Source organism: Neomonachus schauinslandi, chromosome 16 (assembly GCF_002201575.2).
Source record: "Neomonachus schauinslandi chromosome 16, ASM220157v2, whole genome shotgun sequence".
In the NCBI taxonomy this organism is placed as follows: Eukaryota; Metazoa; Chordata; class Mammalia; order Carnivora; family Phocidae; genus Neomonachus; species Neomonachus schauinslandi.
The window spans coordinates 16,400,187-16,421,114 of record NC_058418.1 but is presented as its reverse complement, the minus strand read 5'-3'; the positions used below and the strand labels follow the sequence as shown (position 1 = coordinate 16,421,114).

The following is a 20,928-nucleotide window of genomic DNA, read 5'->3' as shown; positions in this document are numbered from 1 at the left end:
GGGTGGAGGGGGAGACGGTTGCAGGCCAGGCAGGAAGGCGTCCGGTCAGCCTTTGGAACGCTGAAGGCCATGACGACGAAGGCCAGGCCGTGCAGCAAGAGACTGACTTGGGCGCTGCCACCCCTCCACAGCAAGCAGCCCCGAGATATTCCCTGGAAGTCTGTCGGGAACCCCTTTGTGGTGGAGTCCACAGGCGTGTACCTGTCCTTACAGGAGGCTTCAGTAAGTGGGGGACAGATGCCCGGGGCTGCGCGGGGAGAGGGGGTGTGGAGGTGGCACTCGAAGGGCCCCCTGACACCTGTGCTCCTCCTCTAGGACCACATCGAGGCTGGTGCCACGCGTGTGGTCATCTCTGCACCCTCACCCGATGCGCCCATATTTGTCATGGGAGTAAACGAGAAGAACTATAATCCTGGCTCCATGAAAGTTGTCAGGTAATGGGCAGCAACATTCTGAAGTGTGTGGGTGGCACCCAGAGGAAATGCCAGCCTCCCTCTCTTCACCCCCACTCCCAGTAGACCCCTGGTGCTGCTTCACACCTCCCTTCCCAAACCCCTAACGCCCTCATGTTAACGCTTCCCTGAAACAGAACAGTAGGACTCCTGGAGAACACGCTTGGGGAGCGTCCCCAGCCATACCTCTGGGGCATCCCCAGTGATCCCACTCATCCCCAACCTGACTTCCACAAAACCAGGCCTGTGTGCATCACCCGAGAGGGAGGGGAGGGTGCAGGGCTGGCTCTGCGACTCACCTCACAGGGCCCTCGCACACCCGCGCCGTTTCAGCAATGCCTCCTGCACCACCAACTGCCTGGCGCCCCTTGCCAAGGTCATCCATGAGCAGTTTGGGATCGTGGAAGGGCTGATGGTGAGTTGGAGAGAGCGGAGAGTTGAGGCAGGAGGGGTGGCAGGGAAACTCTACCTCTCCTTCCTAGACTTGCTTAGTGTGTGGGGTGAACAAGGAGAGACGGTTTCGGGAGGACGAGCCAAATGGTGAAGTCTCTTAAAACACCGGGCAACTTGCAGACAGGGCTGGACCCTGGCCTGCACATGGCCCTCCTGTGGTCTGTGGTGGTCCCACCAGCCTCCACACCTGGGTCACCACCTCAGGCCTGGGAAAACAAGGCAGGGGAGCTTCGGAGGAGGAAGGGCTCACCTCGGCCTTCTTCTTCCCCAAGACCACAGTTCATTCCTACACTGCCACCCAGAAGACAGTGGACGGGCCATCGAAGAAGGCCTGGCGAGACGGGCGGGGTGCCCACCAGAACATCATCCCAGCCTCCACAGGGGCTGCCAAAGCCGTTGGCAAAGTCATTCCAGACCTCAAAGGGTATGAGGGCAGAAAGCTGCCACCAGGGCCAGGGGTACACCCCAGGAGGACTGGACTGGCCCCCAATCCCTGAAGTGTCTATTGAGGGGAAAGTAGAGACAACGTGGGATGGATGGAAAGGTCCTGGGTTCTGACTCCCACCCCTAATTGGGATTCTCCAGGAAGCTGACAGGAATGGCGTTCCGGGTGCCAACCCCAGACGTATCTGTTGTGGACCTGACCTGCCGCCTGGCCCAGCCTACCTCGTACGAGGCCATCAAAGACGCCATAAAAGCAGCAGCCCAAGGGCCCATGGCTGGCATCCTTGCCTACACAGAGGATGAGGTAGGGGCTGAGGAGGGGGACCATGGGAGGAGCCCTCTGGGGAGGAAACATGATTTTCCACTTACCAAAGAGCCGCTCACCATGTATCAAGACAGGGACTGCAGGGCTGGGAAGGTCTGCTCTTCCTGCCTCAGGGTCTTTGCACTTGCTGTTGCTCTGGTCTGGGTAGCTTTTCTTCCAGGTGGCCACATAATCTGCCCTCACCTCCTCCAAGTCCCTACTTCAGTTTCTGTCTTCAGTAAGATATTCTCTTTCTGGCCCTTTCCCTTACCTGAAATTTCATTCCATAGTCCCTGTTGGCCCTGCTACCATGTACACCACAAGAAAGCAGGGGCTTTGGGACTCAGTGGCTCCAGCCATTGATTGTCCCGGGGCCTGGCACCCCAGCAGGTGCTCAATACAAGCTTAGTGAACAAGACAATGGCTCCCCCACCATGCCTTTGCTCCCAGTCGTGCCATCCTCTGGTGCTGTCTCTGCTTTAGCTCCTGCAGCTCCGCTCTCACACAGCCACCAGGACCTCTTGTTTTACGGAAAGCAGATCACATTGTCCCACTCCTGAAAACCCTCCCCTGTGGCCTTATACACCACTAAGGCCAATCCCTCAGGGCCTCTATGCTGTAGCTCCTTCCGCGTCAGGCACTGCGGAGGGCCCGAGGTGACCAGATCCTCCTAGACATCCAGACCCAGCCTCACCGTGTGCCCTCCGAGAGGGCCTCTATGCGGCCCACCATCATGATGAAGACTGGCGTCATTGCCAGCATGTACTGGTGCAGCGTCAGGGTGTCTGCGGTCTCCGTCCTTTGGCCGCAGGCGAAGCCCCCGCGTGCCTTCCTCACACGGTCCCCAGAACCTGGACACAAGCAGGGCTCCACCAGATATCGTAGATGAAGGGATGTGCCCATGTGCCTAAGAGTCGGGGCCTGGGCTCCTGGAGGACCTTGCTCCGCGACCCACGCTTATCTTTGAAATTCCGATGCCCAGGTCGTGTCCACGGACTTTGTGGGCGATACCCACTCGTCCATCTTCGATGCTAAAGCTGGCATCGCGCTCAACGACAACTTCGTGAAGCTCATTTCCTGGTGAGGGGGGAGGGGCCCGGGGGCGTGGGGGGCGGGCCAGGAGCGGTCGGGAGGGACTCCCCTGACCCGCCACCTCCCTCCCCAGGTACGACAACGAATACGGCTACAGTCACCGGGTGGTGGACCTCCTCCGTTACATGTTCGGCCGCGACAAGTGAAGCAGGACGGCCCCTCCTCCGCTTCCCCGGGCTCCCGGCCGGAACCCGTACCTCCCGTTTCCGCTGTCGGCTCCCCCGGGGAAGGAGGGCGCCCCGCTGGGAAATAAAAACGCAGAATGCTCACAGCCGCGCCCGTGTGTCTGCGCCGGTCACTACGGGGTCACGGCGCGCCCCGCACGGAGACGCGCTCCACCTGCGCCCGCCGGCCACCGCGCCTCGCCTCCGAGCCTGGCTCCGCGCCGGCGCACTGGGGCCGCGCAGGCTCCGAGGGCCGGCCGCGGGCCGTGACGTCAGTGCGCCGGCGCCGGCCGGCCTCCCGCTCCCAGAAGGCCGCGCGGGTCGCGGCGGAGGCGGGTGGGCGCCAGGCCCCGGGCTCCGGCGCCAGGCAGGCGGAGGGTGAGACCCGCGCTCCGGCGGGTCCCGGGCGGCCGGCGCCATGACCCTGTTCCACTTCGGAAACTGCTTCGCCCTGGCCTACTTCCCCTACTTCATCACCTACAAGTGCAGCGGCCTGTGAGTGCGGGGCGCCCGCGGGCGGGAGGGCGCGGGCCCGGGCTAAGCCTCACCGCCCGCTCCTGCAGGTCTGAGTACAACGCCTTCTGGAAGTGCGTGCAGGCCGGGGTCACCTACCTCTTCGTGCAGCTGTGCAAGGTGAGGGCGCCCCCCCCCCCCCCCGGGAATACCCTGGAAGACGTGCTCCGGAAGGGGCGGAACTTGGGGAGAGATCTCCAAGCAACTTTTGTATAGCCAGGGTCCACACTGTGCTGCTAACCCTGCTGGGGTAGCTCGCTCCGGCACTTCCATGCCTGACCCGATCGCCTGGGATCACCACAGAACCCAGACTTCAGACCCCAACCATCTCTCTCCCCTGATCCTGTAATCTCGTCCCCCTTCTGGTGGTCCCTCTCCGCAAGGGTTCCCCTGAACCCCAGAGCCTTACCCTCCACATCCACACTGACTTCCTACATAATCCACTTGGTTTATTCTCCTCTCCTTGCAGTGATCTCTGTTTTCTGTTCTCAGATGCTGTTCCTGGCTACTTTTTTTCCCACCTGGGAAGGCGGCATCTATGACTTCATTGGGGTGAGTGGGGCAAGGAAGGGGGAGGGAGTGCAGGAATGGGGCCCCCTGGCACCTGTGCTCACTCAAGCCTCAACCTGACCCACAGGAGTTCATGAAGGCCAGCGTGGATGTGGCAGACCTGATAGGCCTAAACCTTGTCATGTCCCGGAATGCAGGCAAGGGGGAGTACAAGATCATGGTTGCTGCCCTGGGCTGGGCCACCGCCGAGCTCATTATGTCCCGGTGTGTGCAGCAGCCTGGAGCCCAGATTCCTGAGAAAGGACACCTGGGTTCTAGGGAGGTGCTGGAGGGCGGGGGCTCAGATTCTGAGTGCTGAGGGTGTTTGGGTGCTGGAGAATCCCTCCCTTTGCCTTCCTTAGCTGCATCCCCCTGTGGGTTGGAGCCCGGGGCATTGAGTTTGACTGGAAGTACATCCAGATGAGCATTGACTCCAACATCAGTCTGGTACGCAGTCCTGCTCTCCCACACACCTTTGTCCAGCGGCTGTGCTCTCCCCCCGAGGCCTGGCCCTGACTTCCTGCCTCCCTGCAGGTCCATTACATCGTCGCATCTGCCCAGGTCTGGATGATAACACGCTACGACCTGTACCACACTTTTCGGCCAGCAGTACTCCTGCTGATGTTCCTCAGCGTCTACAAGGCCTTTGTCATGGAGTGAGCTGCGCGGGGTTTGAGGGTGGGTCCAAATGGGGGTGGGTTATCTGTTCTCCTTCTCTCATGGTGATGTTTCCCCACAGGACCTTCGTCCACCTCTGTTCCCTGGGCAGCTGGACAGCACTGCTGGCCCGGGCAGTGGTGACAGGGCTGCTGGCCCTCAGCACCCTGGCCCTCTATGTCGCCGTTGTCAACGTGCACTCCTAGGCTTGGTGCCCCAGACATTCACATACCCTTTCCCCGCCTCCAGGTTTCAGTGAAGTAAACAGTATTTGGAACATTGTTTCTGCCTCCATCTCTCTCTCTCTCGAACTGTCTACCAATACCACGTTCACCAGGTTCTAGAGGCCCTTGTTCTGGCTTTGAAGCCAGGTAGACAGGCTGGGAAACTGGCCAACACAGAACTGGTTTGTTCTGTGTTCTGCAGCAGTTCCTGGGCTCCTCATTTTCCCAGGATAGAAGGGCTTGGAGTAGATAGATCATCCTTTCTTTCTTTTTTTTTTTTTTTTTTTGAGATTTTATTTATTTATTTGACAGAGAGAGACACAGCAAGAGAGGGAACATAAGCAGGGGGAGTGGGAGAGGGAGAAGCAGGGAGCCCGATGTGGGGCTCAATCCCAGGACCCTGGGATCATGACCTGAGCCAAAGGCAGATGCTTAATGACTGAGCCACCTAGATAGATCATCATTGAGCAGTTGCAGAGACCAGGGCCCTCGGGTAACAGGTGATAGAAGGAAGCTAGAATCCAGGAATATAGTTCTTGGGAGGCTTTTCCTCGCAGCCTTAACATGGCCCTTCTCTGGCTGCTTACCTCCTAGGCTCTCAGCCCAATCTCCCCTTCTGATCCACCCTTCATATGGCAGCCAGGGGGATCTGTCTGAAATCCCAGTTTTATTAGTGTACCCTCCTTGTCTACAACCATCTCAGACTCCCCATTGCACATTGAACGGTCCAACCACCTGAACTCTGGGTTTTGCTCTTGAGGGTAGACTTATGATTCTGAGCTCTTCAGTGCTTTGGTTTGGTTCTGTAGTCCTCACATCAAATCCTGGCTAGAGTCTTCTCAGGGTGGGGTCCAGACACTGCTGCAGCCGACTGGCACAGTAGCTGAGCCCACCAATTTGGATATTGTCCTGGATGCTGCCCTCCCTACCTCTTGTTTCACAAACTCCTTGGGAGCTTCTCAGGTGCAATCAGAAACCAGCCCCCTTATGCAGAGAGCAGAAAGGGGAAAGGTGGCCACTCCAGGTTGGTAGGTGGCAGGTTTAAGAAGCAAGGGAACTTTTCAAGGCTTTTCATTGGGTTGTAAGACACCTAGATCTCTGCACCCACCTGCCAAATCTTAAAAGTTTAGATCAGGGCCTTAACTGGGTTTAGTCACATATACCATCTAGTAGACCCACATCACTCTCTCAAGGCTATGTCCAGCAAGCCGGGGGGCGGGGGGGGAGGGGTGAGGATGCACATTCCAAGGACTGAAGGTCAACAGATCAACCTGTCAAGTTCACGGGCTCTCCATCTCCAACACCACCCTAGCCCTTCCCTGTCTTAGTGGAGCCAGCCGCTTGCCCCATTCCCTCCCCTGTCTGAGGGGCACGTGTCAGAAGCGGGGCTTTGAATATCATGTTTATGCTCCACCTTGATGCAAACCCTGCCCACCCAGGAAGGTGCTCCCCAGCCCCAGTGGATCCCCCAAGGCGAGGGATAGGGCAAGCGCCCCCTCCCTCCTTCCCTCCAGGCTGTCAGGTCCTGCCATACTGTTGCTTAACCCTGGACTGGGAAAGCAGGAGCACAAACGGCTGTGAGTCCTGGCTGTGAGTCTTGGTGTGTGTGTGCCGAGGGAGTGTTTGCCCTCAGGTGGGGCAGCCACCACCTAGCCCTGCCCCCTTTTCATTGTCCCTTGAGGAGACTGGGTCCACAGGTGTCTTGGGGGAGAGGTGGAGAGGCAAGCAATTGGTTGGGCACGGAGTATGGAGTATATGGGCACTCCCCCAGCCCAGCGGGGTGGCCTGTGACAGGATCGCGCTCCCACACCTCCGTCCCATGCCCGCCTAGCCTCGGACCAGTATGGGGACAAGTGAGGGTTGCAGAAGTGATTTCAACAACTATTTGCTGAGCAGGGACTCTGAGCTGGAGCCCCTGCTGGTGACCAACTATGTGGATTAATCCCAGCTTATGTGGGGCTCAGGGAGACCAGAGCAGTTAGGGTTGAAGTGGAGGGAGCACAGACCAGGTCAGGGACGGGCTGGGGGCCCAACCTGGAGGGCCTGGAAGACAGGAGATGTGAGCTGTTGGGGCAGGAGGAAAAGCCGGTGGCAGAGCCTATGCGGTGAGAGAGCAGGCCTGACTTTTCCAGTGAAACAAGAATTGGCTGGAATAAGATCGAGGTGGCTTGTGAAACTGGCAGTCAGCAGGGGCAGGACAAACCATGGAGGATTCTGGGCCAGGGAAAGACGGAGTTTAGGGCTCACCACGTTTCCCAGGGAGAAGGAACCGCACTGATGGGACAGTGGAAGGAGCAGGTTTGGAGGATGATGCAGAGGCTACTGGGGGTCCCTGGGTCATACAGGGTGGAAAGCCACTGCAGAGACAGAACTGAGGCCATGGGGGCAGCAGAGGGGGGCTGTGGTGGGAGGGGTCCCACCAGAGAGGCTCATACTAAGGAAGAGAGGTGAGGAAGGGGCTGGGGAGGGGTGGGAGGTGGGGGGAGTGTCAGGCAGTTTCCAGCAGTTGGGGAGTTACCTTTTCAGGGGAGAGGGGTGTGAGGAGGGGACCGGGACTTCAGCCTCTAGACTCGGTCCCACTGCAACAGAGGAGCAAACTGGTGGGACCAGAGTGGAGACACCTGTGAAGGGGGAGGCAGGGTGGGGGGCAGCTTGAGGTAGGGAAGATTCTGACACCATGTGTCAAGGAGCCTGCCAAGGGGAGATCAAGAACGTGCTGGGGAGGGAGCCCGGAGGTGGTGTCTAGGCGAGTGGGGCGGTGAAGGCCCCGCTCCCGGGGGTGACTGGGAATGCCGTCACCCCAGGCTCGTTCCCCCGAGGAAGGTTTCGTTGCGTACCTACGATGCACGAGGCTGTGTTCGAGGAACTGAGATACAGCCCTGAACAAGCTGTAGGACTGTGGGAGATCAAAGGGGATCAGGAAAGACACTTAGGACAGGACCTGGCACCAAATAAAAGCATCGTCGGTGTGAGCTGGTTTATTTCTGTCACTCAGCACAAGTGTGTTTGAAGGTCCCACAGGCAGCCCTCCTGCCCGCCTGGAGTGCGAAGGACAGACCTGGCTCACAGGAGCCCAGCTCCCGCCCCCTGCCCAGGCCCTCCTGCCCAGCTCAGAGCCCAGGCCCAGGGACAGCTCTGCCGGGGCAGGGGGGGGGCGGTGCTCTCTGTGGATGGGGAAGGGGAGTGGGGAGGTCTCTCCAAGGTTGGGGTGCCGTGGGCTGCGAGAGCAGACACAGATGGTGCTGGGGCTTGATTGCTTAGATGTTCGGGTGGCTGCCCAGAGGGTCCCATGCCCCCCACCTCTGCTGTGGGGTTTGCAAGGATGGCTTGAAGGCAGCAGGCCCTCTAATAGTAGAGCTCCTGATCCCACCAGCCTGGGAGGGAGAGAAAGGAGACTCAGGGCTGCGGGATGTGGGTCACGGGCACCAGGGGCTCAGAGGTACGAATCAACTGAGGCTTGATATGGAGGGTCAAGGGCTCGGAGGTCAAAGGTCAGGGCAGCTGTTCTGAGGATGGTCCAGCCCCCACCCCCAGGCCCTCCGTCTCCACACTCACTCCCTGGGCAACAGCGAACTCCCAGTTTCCGAAGCTCATCATATATGAAGATGAGGAGGCCAAAGGGCATGGGGACCAACCACCACTGGTACCTGAAGGCCCAGGCGAGATGACAAGGTGAAGGCTACCCTCAAGTCTGTGTCCCTGTGCCCGTCCCTCTACTCACAGCTCCCGGCCCCTCACCGGATGGGCATGAAGTTGAAGATGTTGGGCATTCCGGGGCAGTAGCACAGGAAGCAGCCGATGCAGACCTGGAACACGATGGCGATCACCAGGATCCTGTTCCTGCGGGCAGGCAGGGTGGGACAGGCTCAGGCCGGCGGGCGCAGAACAAGGCCAGGCCGCGAGGAGCGGGGGACGCTTTGACAGTGGACGGGGGTCCTGTCACATCTCCCCTTTGGTGGATGAAAACGGAGGGGCCGGGGCGGGGGAGGCAGGTGGTGGGAGCTGCCGGCCCGCGGTGGACGAGGCCCGGCAGCACCTGGCGCCGGCGCGTTTGCTGGCTGCAGTGAGCCCTCGTGGGGATCCGGTGGGAGCTGCGGCGGGGCTGGGGCGGGGCGGGGCGGGGCGGGGCCGTGGGGACACCTGAAGAAGCCCTGCTGGAAGGCGGAGAGGCGGCGCGTCTTGCGGATGAGGACGTCGGCGATCTGGCACATCTCGATGCTGATGAAGAACACGGTGTAGCAGGTATACTGCTGGTAGAGGCGCTGCCCGAACGTCTGCGGGCCGGAGGGGAGAAGAAGCGGCCTGAGCCCGGATGGGGAGGGCCTGCGGCCGTAGCCCCTCCCAGCAGAGGATGGAGGCGGGGAGAAGAGAGAGACGCCGACTGCCAGGTTTGCAGGACCCCGGGGGGTGGGGGGCGGCTGGAGATCTTGGCCTTGCAGAGATTAGATGTCAGCGCCTGGGCAAATGGTAGCTCAGGCCAGTTGCTTTCACGAGGAAGGAGGGATGCAGGCTTTCCCGCACACCCACAGGAAGGCACCTGGGAGAAGGGAGTCGGACTGCTAGGGCAGAATTTGCAAGGTCCAGCGACTCCGGTGCCCGGGCAGATGGCCAAGATAAGTGACGTGGGCCAGAAGGGCCTTTGCGGAACAGGGTGAGCAGCAGGAGTGTGGAGCTCAAGATGGTGGTGGGAGAGGCCCCAGAACCGGCAGAGAGTCCGGGGACCTGGGATCCTCCAGTTGAGCTCCGTCACATGCGGACGACTGAGTGTGGGCCACCCACAGGGAAGGTGGCACTGGGAATGAGGGAGCCATGGGCCGGGGGCGGGAGGCCGGGGCTCACCCACTCCTGGCCGTAGCTGTCCTGCAGATCTTGTAGGTGGTGGTTCTCCCAGTATGGTCGCAGCCCCACACACAGCAGTGGGAACCAGCCCTCCTGGGCCATGGCCGTAAAGTAGTCAGTGAAGCCAGCAAATGACTGGATGGCACCTGGGGGACAGGCAAGGTGACACGGGGAGACAAAAATGGAGACCTAGACAGGGACATGGAAAGAGACAAGGACATGGAAAGATAGGGACACAGAGAGCTACCCGCAGAGAGAGGGTCAAGGGCACAAGTACACAGTGAGTGACGGACATGGAGAGACAGAGACAAGGATCCCAAGAGAGATCAATAGGGACGCAAGAGACAAGGCACAGAGAGAGACAGAGACATGCCAAGAGACAGAGAAGGGACACGGGGATCACAGCAGACTCGGACTCAGAGAACAGCAGAGACCCAGGATCGAATGCCAACCCGGGGATCCAGCACGAGCCAGAGCCCCTGTGAGAGATGCCAAGGCAGGCGAGCAGCCCTGCAGGGAACCTGGGGCTCCCCGGCCCCACAGGCACTCACCTATCTGGAAGTAGGAGTAGGCAGCCAGGGGCTCATTGACCAAGCGGTCGCGCTTCGGGTTCCGTGGACGCAGATGCATGATGTCACTCTCTGCCTTCTCATATGCCAGGGACACGGACGGGAACTGGCCGGGAGCGGAAGGAGCCAGGGTTAAGGGTTTGCCCGTCCCCTACGTGCCAGGAGGCTCCCCTCCCTCCCCCCACCGCCCCAGTGGACAGAGACAGGACTGAGGTTGGGAGGCAGGTGACCGTGCGGGCACACCTGCCCGGATAGCATGGATCAGCTGGCCCTCCAACGAGGCCGTGGTGCCATGTCCGTCCACAGCTGTGTCCACATCTGACCTGCCGTCCATCTCCATTGGAACATCTGCATGTACCTCCCCTCCCCACCCCCCTCTCCCCCTTACTGTTTTTGTGTCCCTGTCTCTGGTCTCTTTCTCTGTGGCTGTCTCTGCTTTTGTGTCCCTGTGTCCCCCATCTCTCCCTGTCACTCTCTCTGCAGCTCTTCTGTCTCTGTGCCCCCAGGTCCTCCGTATCCCCCACCCCATCCGTCCGTCACGGCGGAACGGCCGCAGAGTGGACCGGTCAAGAGCAGAGGCCCCAGGGCCCCGGACTGCCTGGGCTCCAATCCCAGCATGCCACTTACTGGCTGTGTGACCTGGGACAAGCCGCTCAACCTGTCTGGGCCTCAGTTCGCTCATTGGTAAAATGGGGACGATAAATGAATAAAGCCCCTCCCATAGAGTGTTCATGAGGACAGAGTTAAAGGAGGTAGTGTCTGCCTGACCCAGAGAAGACACGATGCAAGCGTCGCCAGATGTGTGTGTGTGTGTGTGTGTGTGTGTGTGTGTGTGTGTGTCTGTCTGTCTGAGGGTCCTTCTCTGAGTCCGCAGGTCTAAGCCGACCTGAGGGTCCACCTGTGCGGCCACGTCTGTACTTCTGCCTGGGACCACCCGCCTGCCCGCCTGCGTGTCCCCGTCTGGCTGCCTTTGCACCCTGTGTCCAAGAGCATCTGCGGGCCCCGTCCATCACGGCTGTCGGCGGGGCTGGAGACTCACGATGTCGGTGCAGAGCTCTATGAAGAGGATGGTGATGCAGCCGAGGGGCAGGGGCACACTGACAGTGATGTAGATGAGGTACGGCGTCAGCTCGGGGATGTTCTTGGTCAGGGTGTAGGCGATGGACTTTTTCAGGTTATCAAAGATCAGCCGGCCTGCAGGGGGGTGGGGCGGGGAGAGCCTCAGCCTCCTCGCTGCCTGCCTCCTCCTGTCCCCACGCCGCTGCCCCTCTCCCCTCCCCGGTCTCCACCCCTGCTCGGACCCTGCTCCACGCCTGTCACAATGGAGGCAAAGTTGTCATCCAGCAGGATCATGTCCGCTGCGTTTTTGGCAGCGTCCGAGCCAGCAATGCCCATGGCCACGCCGATGTCGGCCTTCTTCAGGGCTGGGGAGTCGTTGACACCATCCCCCGTCACAGCCACGATGGCCCCCTGCGGGGGGGGGGGCAGGGTGGTCAGGGGTAGGCCCACCCCCGGGCCAGCCCAGCCCACTGGCCCGCCTCCCTCATCAGAGTCGTACCAGTCGCTGGCAGCTCTCCACAATCACCAGCTTCTGCTGGGGACTGGTACGAGCAAACACCATCTCAGGGTGGGTACGCAGGGTCTCAACCAGCTCTGACGGGTCCATGTCCTTCAGCTGCATGCCATTGATGACGCAGGCACGGGCATCCCTGGGGGGGGGGGGGTCACCAGGGCCTCAGTCTGTGCAGGCTGTGGGAAGAACCACGGCGAGGGCGGCAGGGGCTTACTTCCTATTGACTTGGTCCACAGGTACACGGAGGCGGGCGGCGATGTCCTCCACCGTCTCGCTGCCTTCAGAAATGATACCCACACTGGCCGCAATGGCCTTGGCCGTGATGGGGTGGTCACCCGTCACCATGATCACCTGTTGGGGAGGGGACCATCAGACCCTTGATGCCTTCAGTGCAGCCCACTCTCCTCGTCCTCCCTGCTGGCCATCTACTGATAGACCCGTTCGCTTATTCAACCACTGAATGTCAGGGACAAAACAGACGAAAATCTCTGTTCTCATGGAGCCAACCCTCTAGCGCGGGAGACAGAAGAGATGCAAACTAAGGGGACAAATGATACAGCCCGTTAGGAGAGAGGAAAATTAAGCTGAGTAAAGGGGATGGCAAATGTTGGGTGGAAAAAGAGGTGTCGATTTTAAGTGTGTCCTGGGAAAGCTTCGTTGAGAAGGTGACATCTGAGCAGAGGTCTGAAAGAGGCGAGAGAGTTGGCCACATAAAAAATGGAGAGAAGAGGGACGCCTGGGTGGCTCAGTCGGTTAAGCGTCTGCCTTCGGCTCAGGTCATGATCCCAGGGTCCTGGGATCGAGTCCCGCATCGGGCTCCCTGCTCCGCGGGGAGCCTGCTTCTCCCTCTGCCTCTGTCTCTCTCTCTCTCTCTGTCTCTCATGAATAAATAAATAAAATCTTTTAAAAAAAGAGAAAAAATGGAGGGAAGAGTGTTCCTGGCAGCGGGAACAGCCAATGTGAAGACCCTGAGGTGCGAACGCACCTGAACTGTTGGCGGAGCAGCGGGGAGGCCAGCATGACTGCAGAGCAGTAAACAAGAGGTGGCTAAGGAATAAGCTTAGAGCCCAGCTCTCATAGGCCTTAGAGACCAAGGGGAGGACGTGGGTGTTGTTTGCCCAGCCTTGGCTCCCCAACTCTCGATCTGTCTTCAGGAACCAGGGTTGAAGTGAGGTCTCTGGCCAAGAATGGGCAAGTAAGCCCAGACCTGATCAACCAAGGTACCCCCCCAGCCACGTGACTGGTTCAGAGAGGAACATGTGACCCAGTCTGGGACAACAGCAGAAGAGGCACTCTTTTTTCTGTGGGGTGGCTAAACAGGTGGGATGTAGGTTGAGCTTCTGGGGGTGGTCATTTTTGTCGACCAAAATAAAGGGACTAGTCGAGTCCCTTGAGAATAAAGCCATCAGAGAGAAAAGTAGAACCGAGCCATGGAGAAAGGCAAATTCCTAATGACACTCAACTCCTAGATCCAGCTATACCTGACACTTCAGTCCCCAGAACTTTTCCGTTTCATGAATCGATAGATTCCTTTTTTGGTTCAAACCACTTTCAGGGAGTTCTCTGTCACAGGGTTCCTCACCCCCAAATACTGCTGTCCTCTGTTCTCACCCCTGCCTGCTCCTCTCCCTGGTTGCATACCCGGATGCCTGCCGTGCGGCACTTGAGCACAGCATCAGGGACGGTGGCCCGGGGTGGGTCTATCATGGATACAAGTCCCGCAAAGCACAGGCCACTACTTGGAAAGTTCATGGCCTCCACGTCAAAGGCATAGCCAGGCGGGTAGTCCTTCTCACTCAGGTACAGTTGGCAGAAGCCTGACCAGAAAACAGGGAAGTCAGAGAGGAGTCCTGGGCAGACCCTTGCCCAGCAAGGCCAGGTGACGAGTGAAATAACCAGACCCCTCACACCAAGCACCTGTGCATGCCTGACCCTGTGCTGAATCCTTCACATGATGTGAGTCTGTCCTCACAACCAACCTGTGAGGCTATCAGCATGCTTATGTTGCAGACAGAGAAACTGAGGTCTAGAGAGGGGATATTTCTTGCCAGACGAAAGATCCAGAATTGAACCACAGGTTTGTGCCTCCCAGGGTTGAGGCAGGGGTTAGGGAAGTTTAGGAGTCAGGACAAAATGTTCAGGGAGGTCAGAGGTCAGGACAGGGATTGGGAAGTCTTGAGTTGAGGCAGGGACTGGGGAAGGTCAAAGGGTCAAGAGGAGGACACTGAAAGGTGGAAGTAAAAGCGATGGCAGGTCAAAGTTGGGGCAAGAGCTGGGAAAAACCAACAGATGTCAGGTCAGGATAGGGAAGGTCTCAGGGAGGACAGGTGGGGAGGGGCTGGGTCAAGGTAGAAATTGAGGATGGACAGGGGTCAGGACTGAGACAGGGAAAGTCAAAGGTGAGTGTGTGCACTTGCGCAGGTTAGCTGTCAGCCGGGCATGGGAAAGGTCATGGTGAAGGCTGGGCCGGGAAGGTTGGGCGGGGTCTGTGCTAGCTCCTCCTCGCCCACAGGTTCGCCATCTACTGTGGGGGCTCACCGAGCCCTGGGGGGCTCACCAAGCACGCGTTCACCCAGGCCTCCCAGGCTAAGGTAGGCAGTCTGGAAGGCCTCACGCCATTGCTCGTCCAGCGGCAGCTCCTGGCCCTTGATGAGGATGGAGCTACAGCGTTCCAGCACGCGCTCGGGGGCGCCCTTCATCACCAGCACGTGCCGGGGGTCCCGCGGGTCCTCCAGTGTGTGGATGGACAGCTGCGGGCGAGGAAGCGGACGGCGTCTAGGAGGCGGGCAAGGGGGCGGGGCTTGGGAGAAGGGCGGGGCTGACGGCTCGAAGGCGCCGCGGGTAGAGCTTTGGGAGGGTACTGCGTGGCTGGGAGTGAGGGGCTTGCGGGCTGAGCAAGTCCTTGGTGGGGGATGAGGGTTAGGGGCGCAGTAAGGAGCCTGGGCGCTGGGAATGGACAGAATTAGGGTCGGAGATGGGCTGGGGCGGAATTTGGATTGCGAGCTACCCCACGGAAGGCCTAAGAGCTGGCGGTGAGCCACCCGCTAAGGGACTGTGGGTGTGGCCTGCCCATAGGTGGGCAGCGGCTGTGGGCGGGGCGGGAGGTGTGGGTGGGGTTTGGCTATGGAGAGGGCGGAAACTGAGAGAGAAGCCCCGCGATAGGCCAGCGCTGCGTGTGGGGGTGGCCCGAAGTGGGCGGGGGGAGGCCGTGGGCGGGGCCGGGAGCGGCGGGAGCACACCTGGAACTTGTTGGTGGAGTTGAAGGGGATCTCGCAGACTTTGGGGAAGCGTTCGCGGTAGCCCATGGCGTTGCCCAGCGTCAGTTCCGAGAACTTGAGCAGCGCCGTCTCGGACGCGTCCCCGATCACTATGCGCTGGAAGCGGGGGCCGGTGTCAGGGGCGAACCTGTCTGCACCAGGCTCCCGGGATCCCCCGGAGTCCCCCGGCGTCTCACCTTGGGCACCGGCACCGCGTCCTGGCCGGACTTGAAGGCAGCGCGGTTGCACAGGGTGAGCACGCGGCATAGCGCCCGCCAGGTCTCCGAAGACTGGTCAAACGTCTGCCCTGGAGGCCAGGCGTCCGGGCTGGGGCCGGGAGGGGGCTCCGCGCGGGCCCCAGGCCCGGAGCAGCTCTCTCCCATACCAGAACCGAGCCCCTCCCTCTAGATTCAGGACAGGGTCCCCTCCCAGACCTGGGTGGGACCCAAACCTCTCCTCATACCCCTGGACGGAGCCTTCTCTCCAGACGCAGTATTGAGTTTCCTAGGACCCCCGATACCAAGCCGCTTCCCAGACCTGCAGCTTCATAGACCCTCTCCCCTATCGGGAAGGAGCCCCTTCTCCATTCATGCAGAGCCCTCCCCAGGCTGCCTTCAGTAACCTCAGAGCTCCCTTCCAAGTCTACCATCTAGCAGATCCTGCCCCAGCCCCGTCTCCTCCCACCCCCACACCTGACTGGTCCTCCGTAGTGTCAGCCGTGTGGATGTGGTTGTCGAACCAGAGATGGGACACAGTCATGCGGTTCTGAGTGAGGGTCCCTGTCTTGTCAGAGCAGATCACTGATGTGGAGCCCAGTGTCTCCACCGCTTCCAGGTTCTTGACGACACAGTTCTTGCTGGCCAGCCGCTTGGCTGTCAGGGACAAGCAGACCTGCCAGAAGGGGTGAGAAGCGCAGGGAGCCTTGACCCCAGCCACCGTACTATGTACACAGCATCCCTCCGCAAAACCCATGCTTTTCTTGCCTCAGTGTTTTCTTCAGCCTGTGCTTGCCACCTGGGATGCCTCCCCAATCGGCCCAGAGGAACATAGCCAGGCCCCTCACTAAGCTGCCCGAGCGGAGGTTCTGTAAGTTCTCATCAACACAACCACACCGAGAAAACAAACATCCTCTGAGCCTCCCCTGGGGCTGGCCTTGCCCTGGATGCTGACTGCTGAGGGCTGCCCACGCTGGACCTCAGCCTCCTCCAGTCAAAGATGCGGCCTGTTCACCTGTGAGTCCTCAGCGTTCAGTATACGGTGTGGCCCAGAGTGGCCTCGGTGAGTGGTTGCTGAACGGATGGGTAGGTGGAGGGATGGGGGGTAGGGAGGATAGCTGAGGGAAGGTGCGTGGTGGGGAGGTGAGTGGGTGGAGACGGCCAGAGATGATGGAGGCAATCCTGGGTGAACAAACAGACAGATGGACGAGCTTCCCAGCTCTCTGCACCTCTCTTCCGTCTCCCCCACTCACCGTGACAGTGGCCAGCAGCCCCTCGGGCACATAGGCTACCACGATGGCCATGAAGAAGACCATGGCCCGAAGGAAGGTGTAGCCAATGCACATGGCCACCACAAAAAATGTAGCGCCGAAGAGGATGGCCAGGCCTGCGATGATGTCCACAAAATGTTCGATTTCAATAGCGATGGGTGTCTTCTCGTTTTCTACTCCCGATGCCAGGGATGCGATGCGCCCAATGATGGTGCGGTCACCTGTGTTCACCACCAGGCCTTGGGCTGTGCCTGCCAGCGGGGCCAACAGGGCACCTCAGGGCCGGCCGGGCGGGGGGGGGGGGCCCGCCGCGGGAACCGAAGGGGGTGCGGCGGTGGGGCTCAGTACGGGCCAAAGAGGGGCAGGGCAGGCAGCGGGGTTGGCTTGGGGAGGGTGGGCGGGCAGGGGCCTCACAGACCCTCAAGGCACATGGTGGAGAAGAAGGCGATGTTGCGGGTCTCCAGGGGGCTCTCGTGGGTACACTCGGGTGAGCGGGTCTGCGGCTCAGACTCTCCAGTCAGCGACGAGTTGTCCACCTTGCAGCCCTGCGCCTGGAGGATCCTGATGTCGGCTGGCACTCGGTCCCCGCCTTTCATCTCCACCAGGTCGCCCACCACAAGCTGGTCCGCGTTGATCTGGAACTTGTCCCCATCCCGGATCACAGTTGCTTGCTGTGGGGCGGGGGAGGGGGGGTGGAGGTCGCTGAGTGCAGGGGAACGTGGGGAGGGGCAAAGGGGGAGGGTTGAGAACCTAAGGGGCGAGCCGGAGGCCATGGGTGCAGAGCAGCTTGGGCCTGGTGGGAGAGCCCACACAGACCCAGGAGCCTCCCTGTGTGCCCCTCCCCCCCGGGGGTGCAGACCCGGAACTGAAGTGACCAGGCTGCAGGACCCACCTGGGGCACCAGGTTCTTGAAGCTGGCGATGATGTTGGTGCTCTTAAACTCCTGGTAGTAGCCAAAGCAGCCGGTGACCACGACCACAGCGATGAGGGCCAGGGCCAGGTACAGCTGGGTGGAGGTGGGAAGGGGGTGGATAAGAAGAGGCAGGAAGGTCTCTGCACAAGCCCCCCCCCCCCCCGCCTGCTCCCTGTCCCCTGATGTTCTTGGGCTCACCCCTGGGGTTTTCCCTGCTCTGCTAGAAAGCCACATGCGCTATTCCCTGGGCCCTGGGGCCCCCGTTCCTGTGTTCTTCATGTCCCATACTCAGCTTCCCTGTATTCTCAGTGTTCTGTGTCCCATATTCTCTAGGTCCCGGATCCTACCTCCCCCATGTCCCCATGGCCTGCGGCTTGTGCCCCATGGCACGATGCGCCTTTTCCTGTGTCCTCCAAGTCTTGTGCTCTGCGTGTCACTGGCCTTTGTCTCCTCATGTTCTCACGCCCTGTACCCCCTGTGCTCCAGCTTTCATATTCTGTGTTGCCATCGTCTGTTTGCCATCCTCTGGGCACCCTAGGCCGTGTCCCCATTTCCATGTTTGTGTGCTGTCGAGCTTCCACTTCATACTCTGTGGGCTCCACGATCATATGCCAATTTCCAAGTCCCTATGTCCAGTGTCTCCCCATGTCTGTGTACCTCTAAGTCCCCATCCTGTGTCACATGTCCTGTGGCTTTCAAACCCCTGTCCAATGCCACATGTCCCTAAGTCCCCATGTCCCTTGTTCTGGCCTCTTGTCCTGCATTTCAATATTCTCTGTCTCTGACTCTGCTTCCTTGTCTGTGTTCTGTCTCTCGGCGCTGTGTCCTGAGTCTTGTGTCCCCTACGTCCCTATGCCCTTGCGTCCCATGTCTGAGTCCCATGTCCCCTGTGCCCTTGGTCTGTCCCATGCCCTCTGTTTCCTGGTCTCCCATCTTAAGGATCGCGTTTCTATGTCCTTGTATCCCCACCTGTGTCCTCCATATCTGAGACCCATTCTCCGGGTCCCCTGGGACCTGTGTCACTGGGGCTGCCCCACATCCCAGTGGCCTTCATCCCCGCATAACCCCATGTCTTGACTGCATTTCCATGTCTCCGTATCCCCATCCTGTGTCCCCCGCATCCTGAGTCCATGCTCCATGTCCTCTACCCGCCCCCCAACCCCCGGTCCCCGTGTCCCATACCCGCCAGCAGCATCTGCCACTCACATTGTCGTCGGTGGTGAGGTCACCCTCACTGGCCTGGATGCCAAAGGCAATGAGGCAGATGGCAGCAGCCACCCACATGAGGCACTGCAGCCCGCCCGCCAGCTGCCGGGCGAACTTGACGTACTCGGGGGTGCCGCGCGGCGGCCGCAGAGCGTTGGGTCCATCCCGTAGCAGCAGCTCAGCGGCCAGGCCGGCAGACAGGCCCTGGGGATGGGGGGACGGGGCGGGCGCTCACGGGGGTAGCTCTTCTGTCTCCTCCCCCCACCCTGCCCCGTCTGTCCTGTTCCTCCTCACTTCTGTGTGCGTCCTCGCCTCTGTCCGGCCCCTTCCTCCCCCCCCCCCCCCCCCCCCCCCGCCCGGCCTCCCCTGTGTCTCTCTCATCTTTCTGCCTGGCTCTCTCTCCCTGTGGTCTCTGCTCTGTTTCTCTCTTATCGCTTTGTCTCTCTCTGTCTCTCTCTGCCTCTTTTTATCTGCTTCTCCTACTCGGTCACTCTCCCCACCCCTTCTCTGCACACACCCCTCCCTCTGCGCCCAGCTCACCTTGGTGGCACTGGTCTGGTACTTCTGTTCCAGCTCCGCCACTGACAGCTGGTGGTCGTTCTGGGGGGGGGGGGGCAGGACACTCACTGTCCAGCTCTCACCGGCCACGCTCCTGCCCCCACCCAGCCCCCCAGCCCCATGCTCACGATCTCCATCTCCTTCTTCATGTTCTCCAGCTTCTCCTTCTTCTTGCCTCCTCCCTTGTCCGCCTTCTTCTTGCTCATCTTGGCAGCCATGTCCCCACCAGGGCCAGGACCCAGCTCTACTGAGTACATCTCGTAATTCTCCTGGGGATGGGAGGAGGGGGGAGGCATCAGATCCCACACCCCTCCAGCCTCCATCCCCCCAATCCCTGACTCAGGGCCCCACTCACTGCCTTCCCCATGGTGCCCGGTGCAGCCACCCTCCTTTGCCGAGACAGAGCCTAGGGTCTGGACCAGCCCTGATATACCCAGGGAGGGAGGGGTGGAGCAAGACTAGCCCGATTAGAGCTGATTGCGGGGCTCCTTGGGGTGACCTCCAGGCCTAAGCAGCTCAGGCATTACCTACTGGGCTGCCCCAACCTGCCCAGACCCATCTCCACCTGCCACTGAGATCAGGGGACCACTGAGTAGGTCCATAGTAACAACAACAACAACAACAAGAATAGCAAACATGGTGGTCATTATGTGCCAAGCACTGGGCTGGGGGCTTTCCTGTATTAACTAATGGAACCTCCCAACAACCCTTTGAGGCGAGGACCATTCTTACCTCCCCCTACCATAGTGATGGGGAAACTGAGGTGCGGGGAGGGTAAGTCACTCGCCTGATGTCCCCAAGCTACAATGGGAAAGAGTCGGGACTCAGAACCAGGTAGCTGGGCTGCAGTGTCCTCTTCCAGGCCACATTGCCCATGTCCGACTCCTGGAGCGGGAGGGTGCTCACAATAGTGGCTCCCTTTTGTTTAGGGAGGACTTCCTGTGTCCCAGGTCTGCCCAGGGAGCTTTGTGTGAATGTTTCCTTAGCTCCTCACAACAGCCCTTTAGAAAGTTATGTTCTCTCATTAGCCCCCGTTGTACAGATGAGGAAACCGAGGCACAGAGAGATCAAGGACTTGCTCTAAAGCTGCGATGATTGGGATGCCTGGGTGGCCCAGTCTGTTGAGCATCTGCCTTCGGCTCAGGTCATGATCCCAGGATCCTGGGGTTGAGTCCCGCATCGGGCTCCCTGCTCAGCAGGGAGTCTGCTTCTCTCCCTCTCTCTCTGCCCCTCCTCACCCCCGCTCGTGCTCCCTCCCTCTCTCTCTCGCAAATAAATAAATAAAATCTTTATAAAAAAATAAAGTTGTGATGACTAAGTGTCGGGAGGAGGATTCCAGCCCAGGTCCGACCCCAGAGCCTGGCTCTCCTGTGGGGCCACTGACAAAAGAACTCAGACCTCTCAGCAGCCGCGGCAAGTATGCGCCAGGCGCTGCACACATGTGACCTCCGGGGTCCCCACAACAAAACCCTGTGTGGGCAGCACTATCATTCCCGTTGTTCACAGGGGGAAACCGAGGCTTGGAGGAGTTCAGGGAGGGTCCCAGAGGTGCCCCACGCCTCCAGCTGTAGCCATCACAGCTCTGTGGTTCCTGTCTCCACCCCAACCTGCCCGGATGGGGAAAGGAAGGTGCAAAGTAGGGGAAAAGATGGGTCCAAGGCTCCTGGCCCAATCT

General features: G+C 60.0%; 3 protein-coding genes and 1 long non-coding RNA gene across 6 annotated transcripts in view; 2 read left to right on the top strand and 2 right to left on the bottom strand.

Moving 5' to 3' along the window:
• GAPDHS (glyceraldehyde-3-phosphate dehydrogenase, spermatogenic) overlaps window positions 1-3,014 on the top strand; it is a 10,499-nt gene extending 7,485 nt beyond the window's left edge. For both annotated transcript variants that reach the window (XM_021700843.2, XM_044922209.1), the window contains 7 exons: window positions 132-222; window positions 316-434; window positions 786-867; window positions 1,178-1,329; window positions 1,491-1,653; window positions 2,636-2,733; window positions 2,819-3,014. In XM_021700843.2, coding sequence (XP_021556518.1) covers window positions 132-222; window positions 316-434; window positions 786-867; window positions 1,178-1,329; window positions 1,491-1,653; window positions 2,636-2,733; window positions 2,819-2,891 — 778 coding nt within the window. In that variant the 3' untranslated portion in view covers window positions 2,892-3,014. The remainder of the gene's footprint in view (window positions 1-131; window positions 223-315; window positions 435-785; window positions 868-1,177; window positions 1,330-1,490; window positions 1,654-2,635; window positions 2,734-2,818) is intronic.
• Window positions 1-3,117, bottom strand: part of LOC110590172 — a 3,670-nt gene extending 553 nt beyond the window's left edge. Inside the window, exons 1-2 of the long non-coding RNA XR_006541433.1 lie at window positions 1,719-3,117; window positions 752-1,111 (exon numbers count right to left, since the gene is read on the bottom strand). This is a non-coding gene — a long non-coding RNA (uncharacterized LOC110590172). The remainder of the gene's footprint in view (window positions 1-751; window positions 1,112-1,718) is intronic.
• A 90-nt stretch (window positions 3,118-3,207) lies between these two features.
• On the top strand, window positions 3,208-4,910 carry TMEM147 (transmembrane protein 147). 2 transcript variants are annotated; one of them, XM_021700879.1, is made up of 7 exons: window positions 3,208-3,404; window positions 3,473-3,542; window positions 3,915-3,974; window positions 4,060-4,196; window positions 4,334-4,418; window positions 4,506-4,627; window positions 4,711-4,910. In XM_021700879.1, exons 1-7 carry the CDS (start codon window positions 3,328-3,330, stop codon window positions 4,832-4,834), a joined length of 675 nt encoding a protein of 224 aa, XP_021556554.1. In that variant the 5' UTR covers window positions 3,208-3,327; the 3' UTR covers window positions 4,835-4,910. The 2 variants fall into 2 exon arrangements, with proteins under 2 accessions (XP_021556554.1, XP_044778168.1); XM_044922233.1 differs by lacking the exons at window positions 4,060-4,196; window positions 4,334-4,418.
• A 2,895-nt stretch (window positions 4,911-7,805) lies between these two features.
• ATP4A (ATPase H+/K+ transporting subunit alpha) lies at window positions 7,806-19,631 on the bottom strand. Its single transcript, XM_021700795.2, has 22 exons — window positions 19,609-19,631; window positions 19,382-19,522; window positions 19,236-19,295; window positions 18,696-18,899; window positions 17,469-17,582; window positions 16,995-17,247; window positions 16,559-16,827; window positions 15,783-15,981; window positions 15,288-15,397; window positions 15,073-15,207; window positions 14,391-14,583; window positions 13,475-13,650; window positions 12,048-12,184; window positions 11,819-11,969; window positions 11,562-11,730; window positions 11,300-11,454; window positions 10,243-10,366; window positions 9,692-9,837; window positions 8,993-9,126; window positions 8,591-8,692; window positions 8,408-8,499; window positions 7,806-8,226 (listed from the first exon to the last, which is right to left on the bottom strand). The coding sequence occupies exons 1-22, from the start codon at window positions 19,618-19,620 to the stop codon at window positions 8,198-8,200; spliced, it is 3,105 nt and encodes a 1,034-aa protein (XP_021556470.1). The 5' UTR covers window positions 19,621-19,631; the 3' UTR covers window positions 7,806-8,197.
• Between the last annotated feature and the right edge of the window lie 1,297 nt (window positions 19,632-20,928).

Bases quoted from the DNA above. Each gene is read 5' to 3' on its own strand.
- TMEM147 (XM_021700879.1), top strand. From the start codon at position 3,328: ATGACCCTGTTCCACTTCGGAAACTGCTTCGCCCTGGCCTACTTCCCC. The intron at 3,543-3,914 runs GTGAGGGCGCCC...TTCTGTTCTCAG, and splicing joins TCTTCGTGCAGCTGTGCAAG to ATGCTGTTCCTGGCTACTTT. The intron at 3,975-4,059 runs GTGAGTGGGGCA...CCTGACCCACAG, and splicing joins GCATCTATGACTTCATTGGG to GAGTTCATGAAGGCCAGCGT.
- ATP4A (XM_021700795.2), bottom strand. The intron at 11,731-11,818 runs GTACGACTCTGA...CCCCCCCCGCAG, and splicing joins TGGAGAGCTGCCAGCGACTG to GGGGCCATCGTGGCTGTGAC. The intron at 8,693-8,992 runs GTGTCCCCACGG...GCCTGCCCGCAG, and splicing joins TTCCAGCAGGGCTTCTTCAG to GAACAGGATCCTGGTGATCG.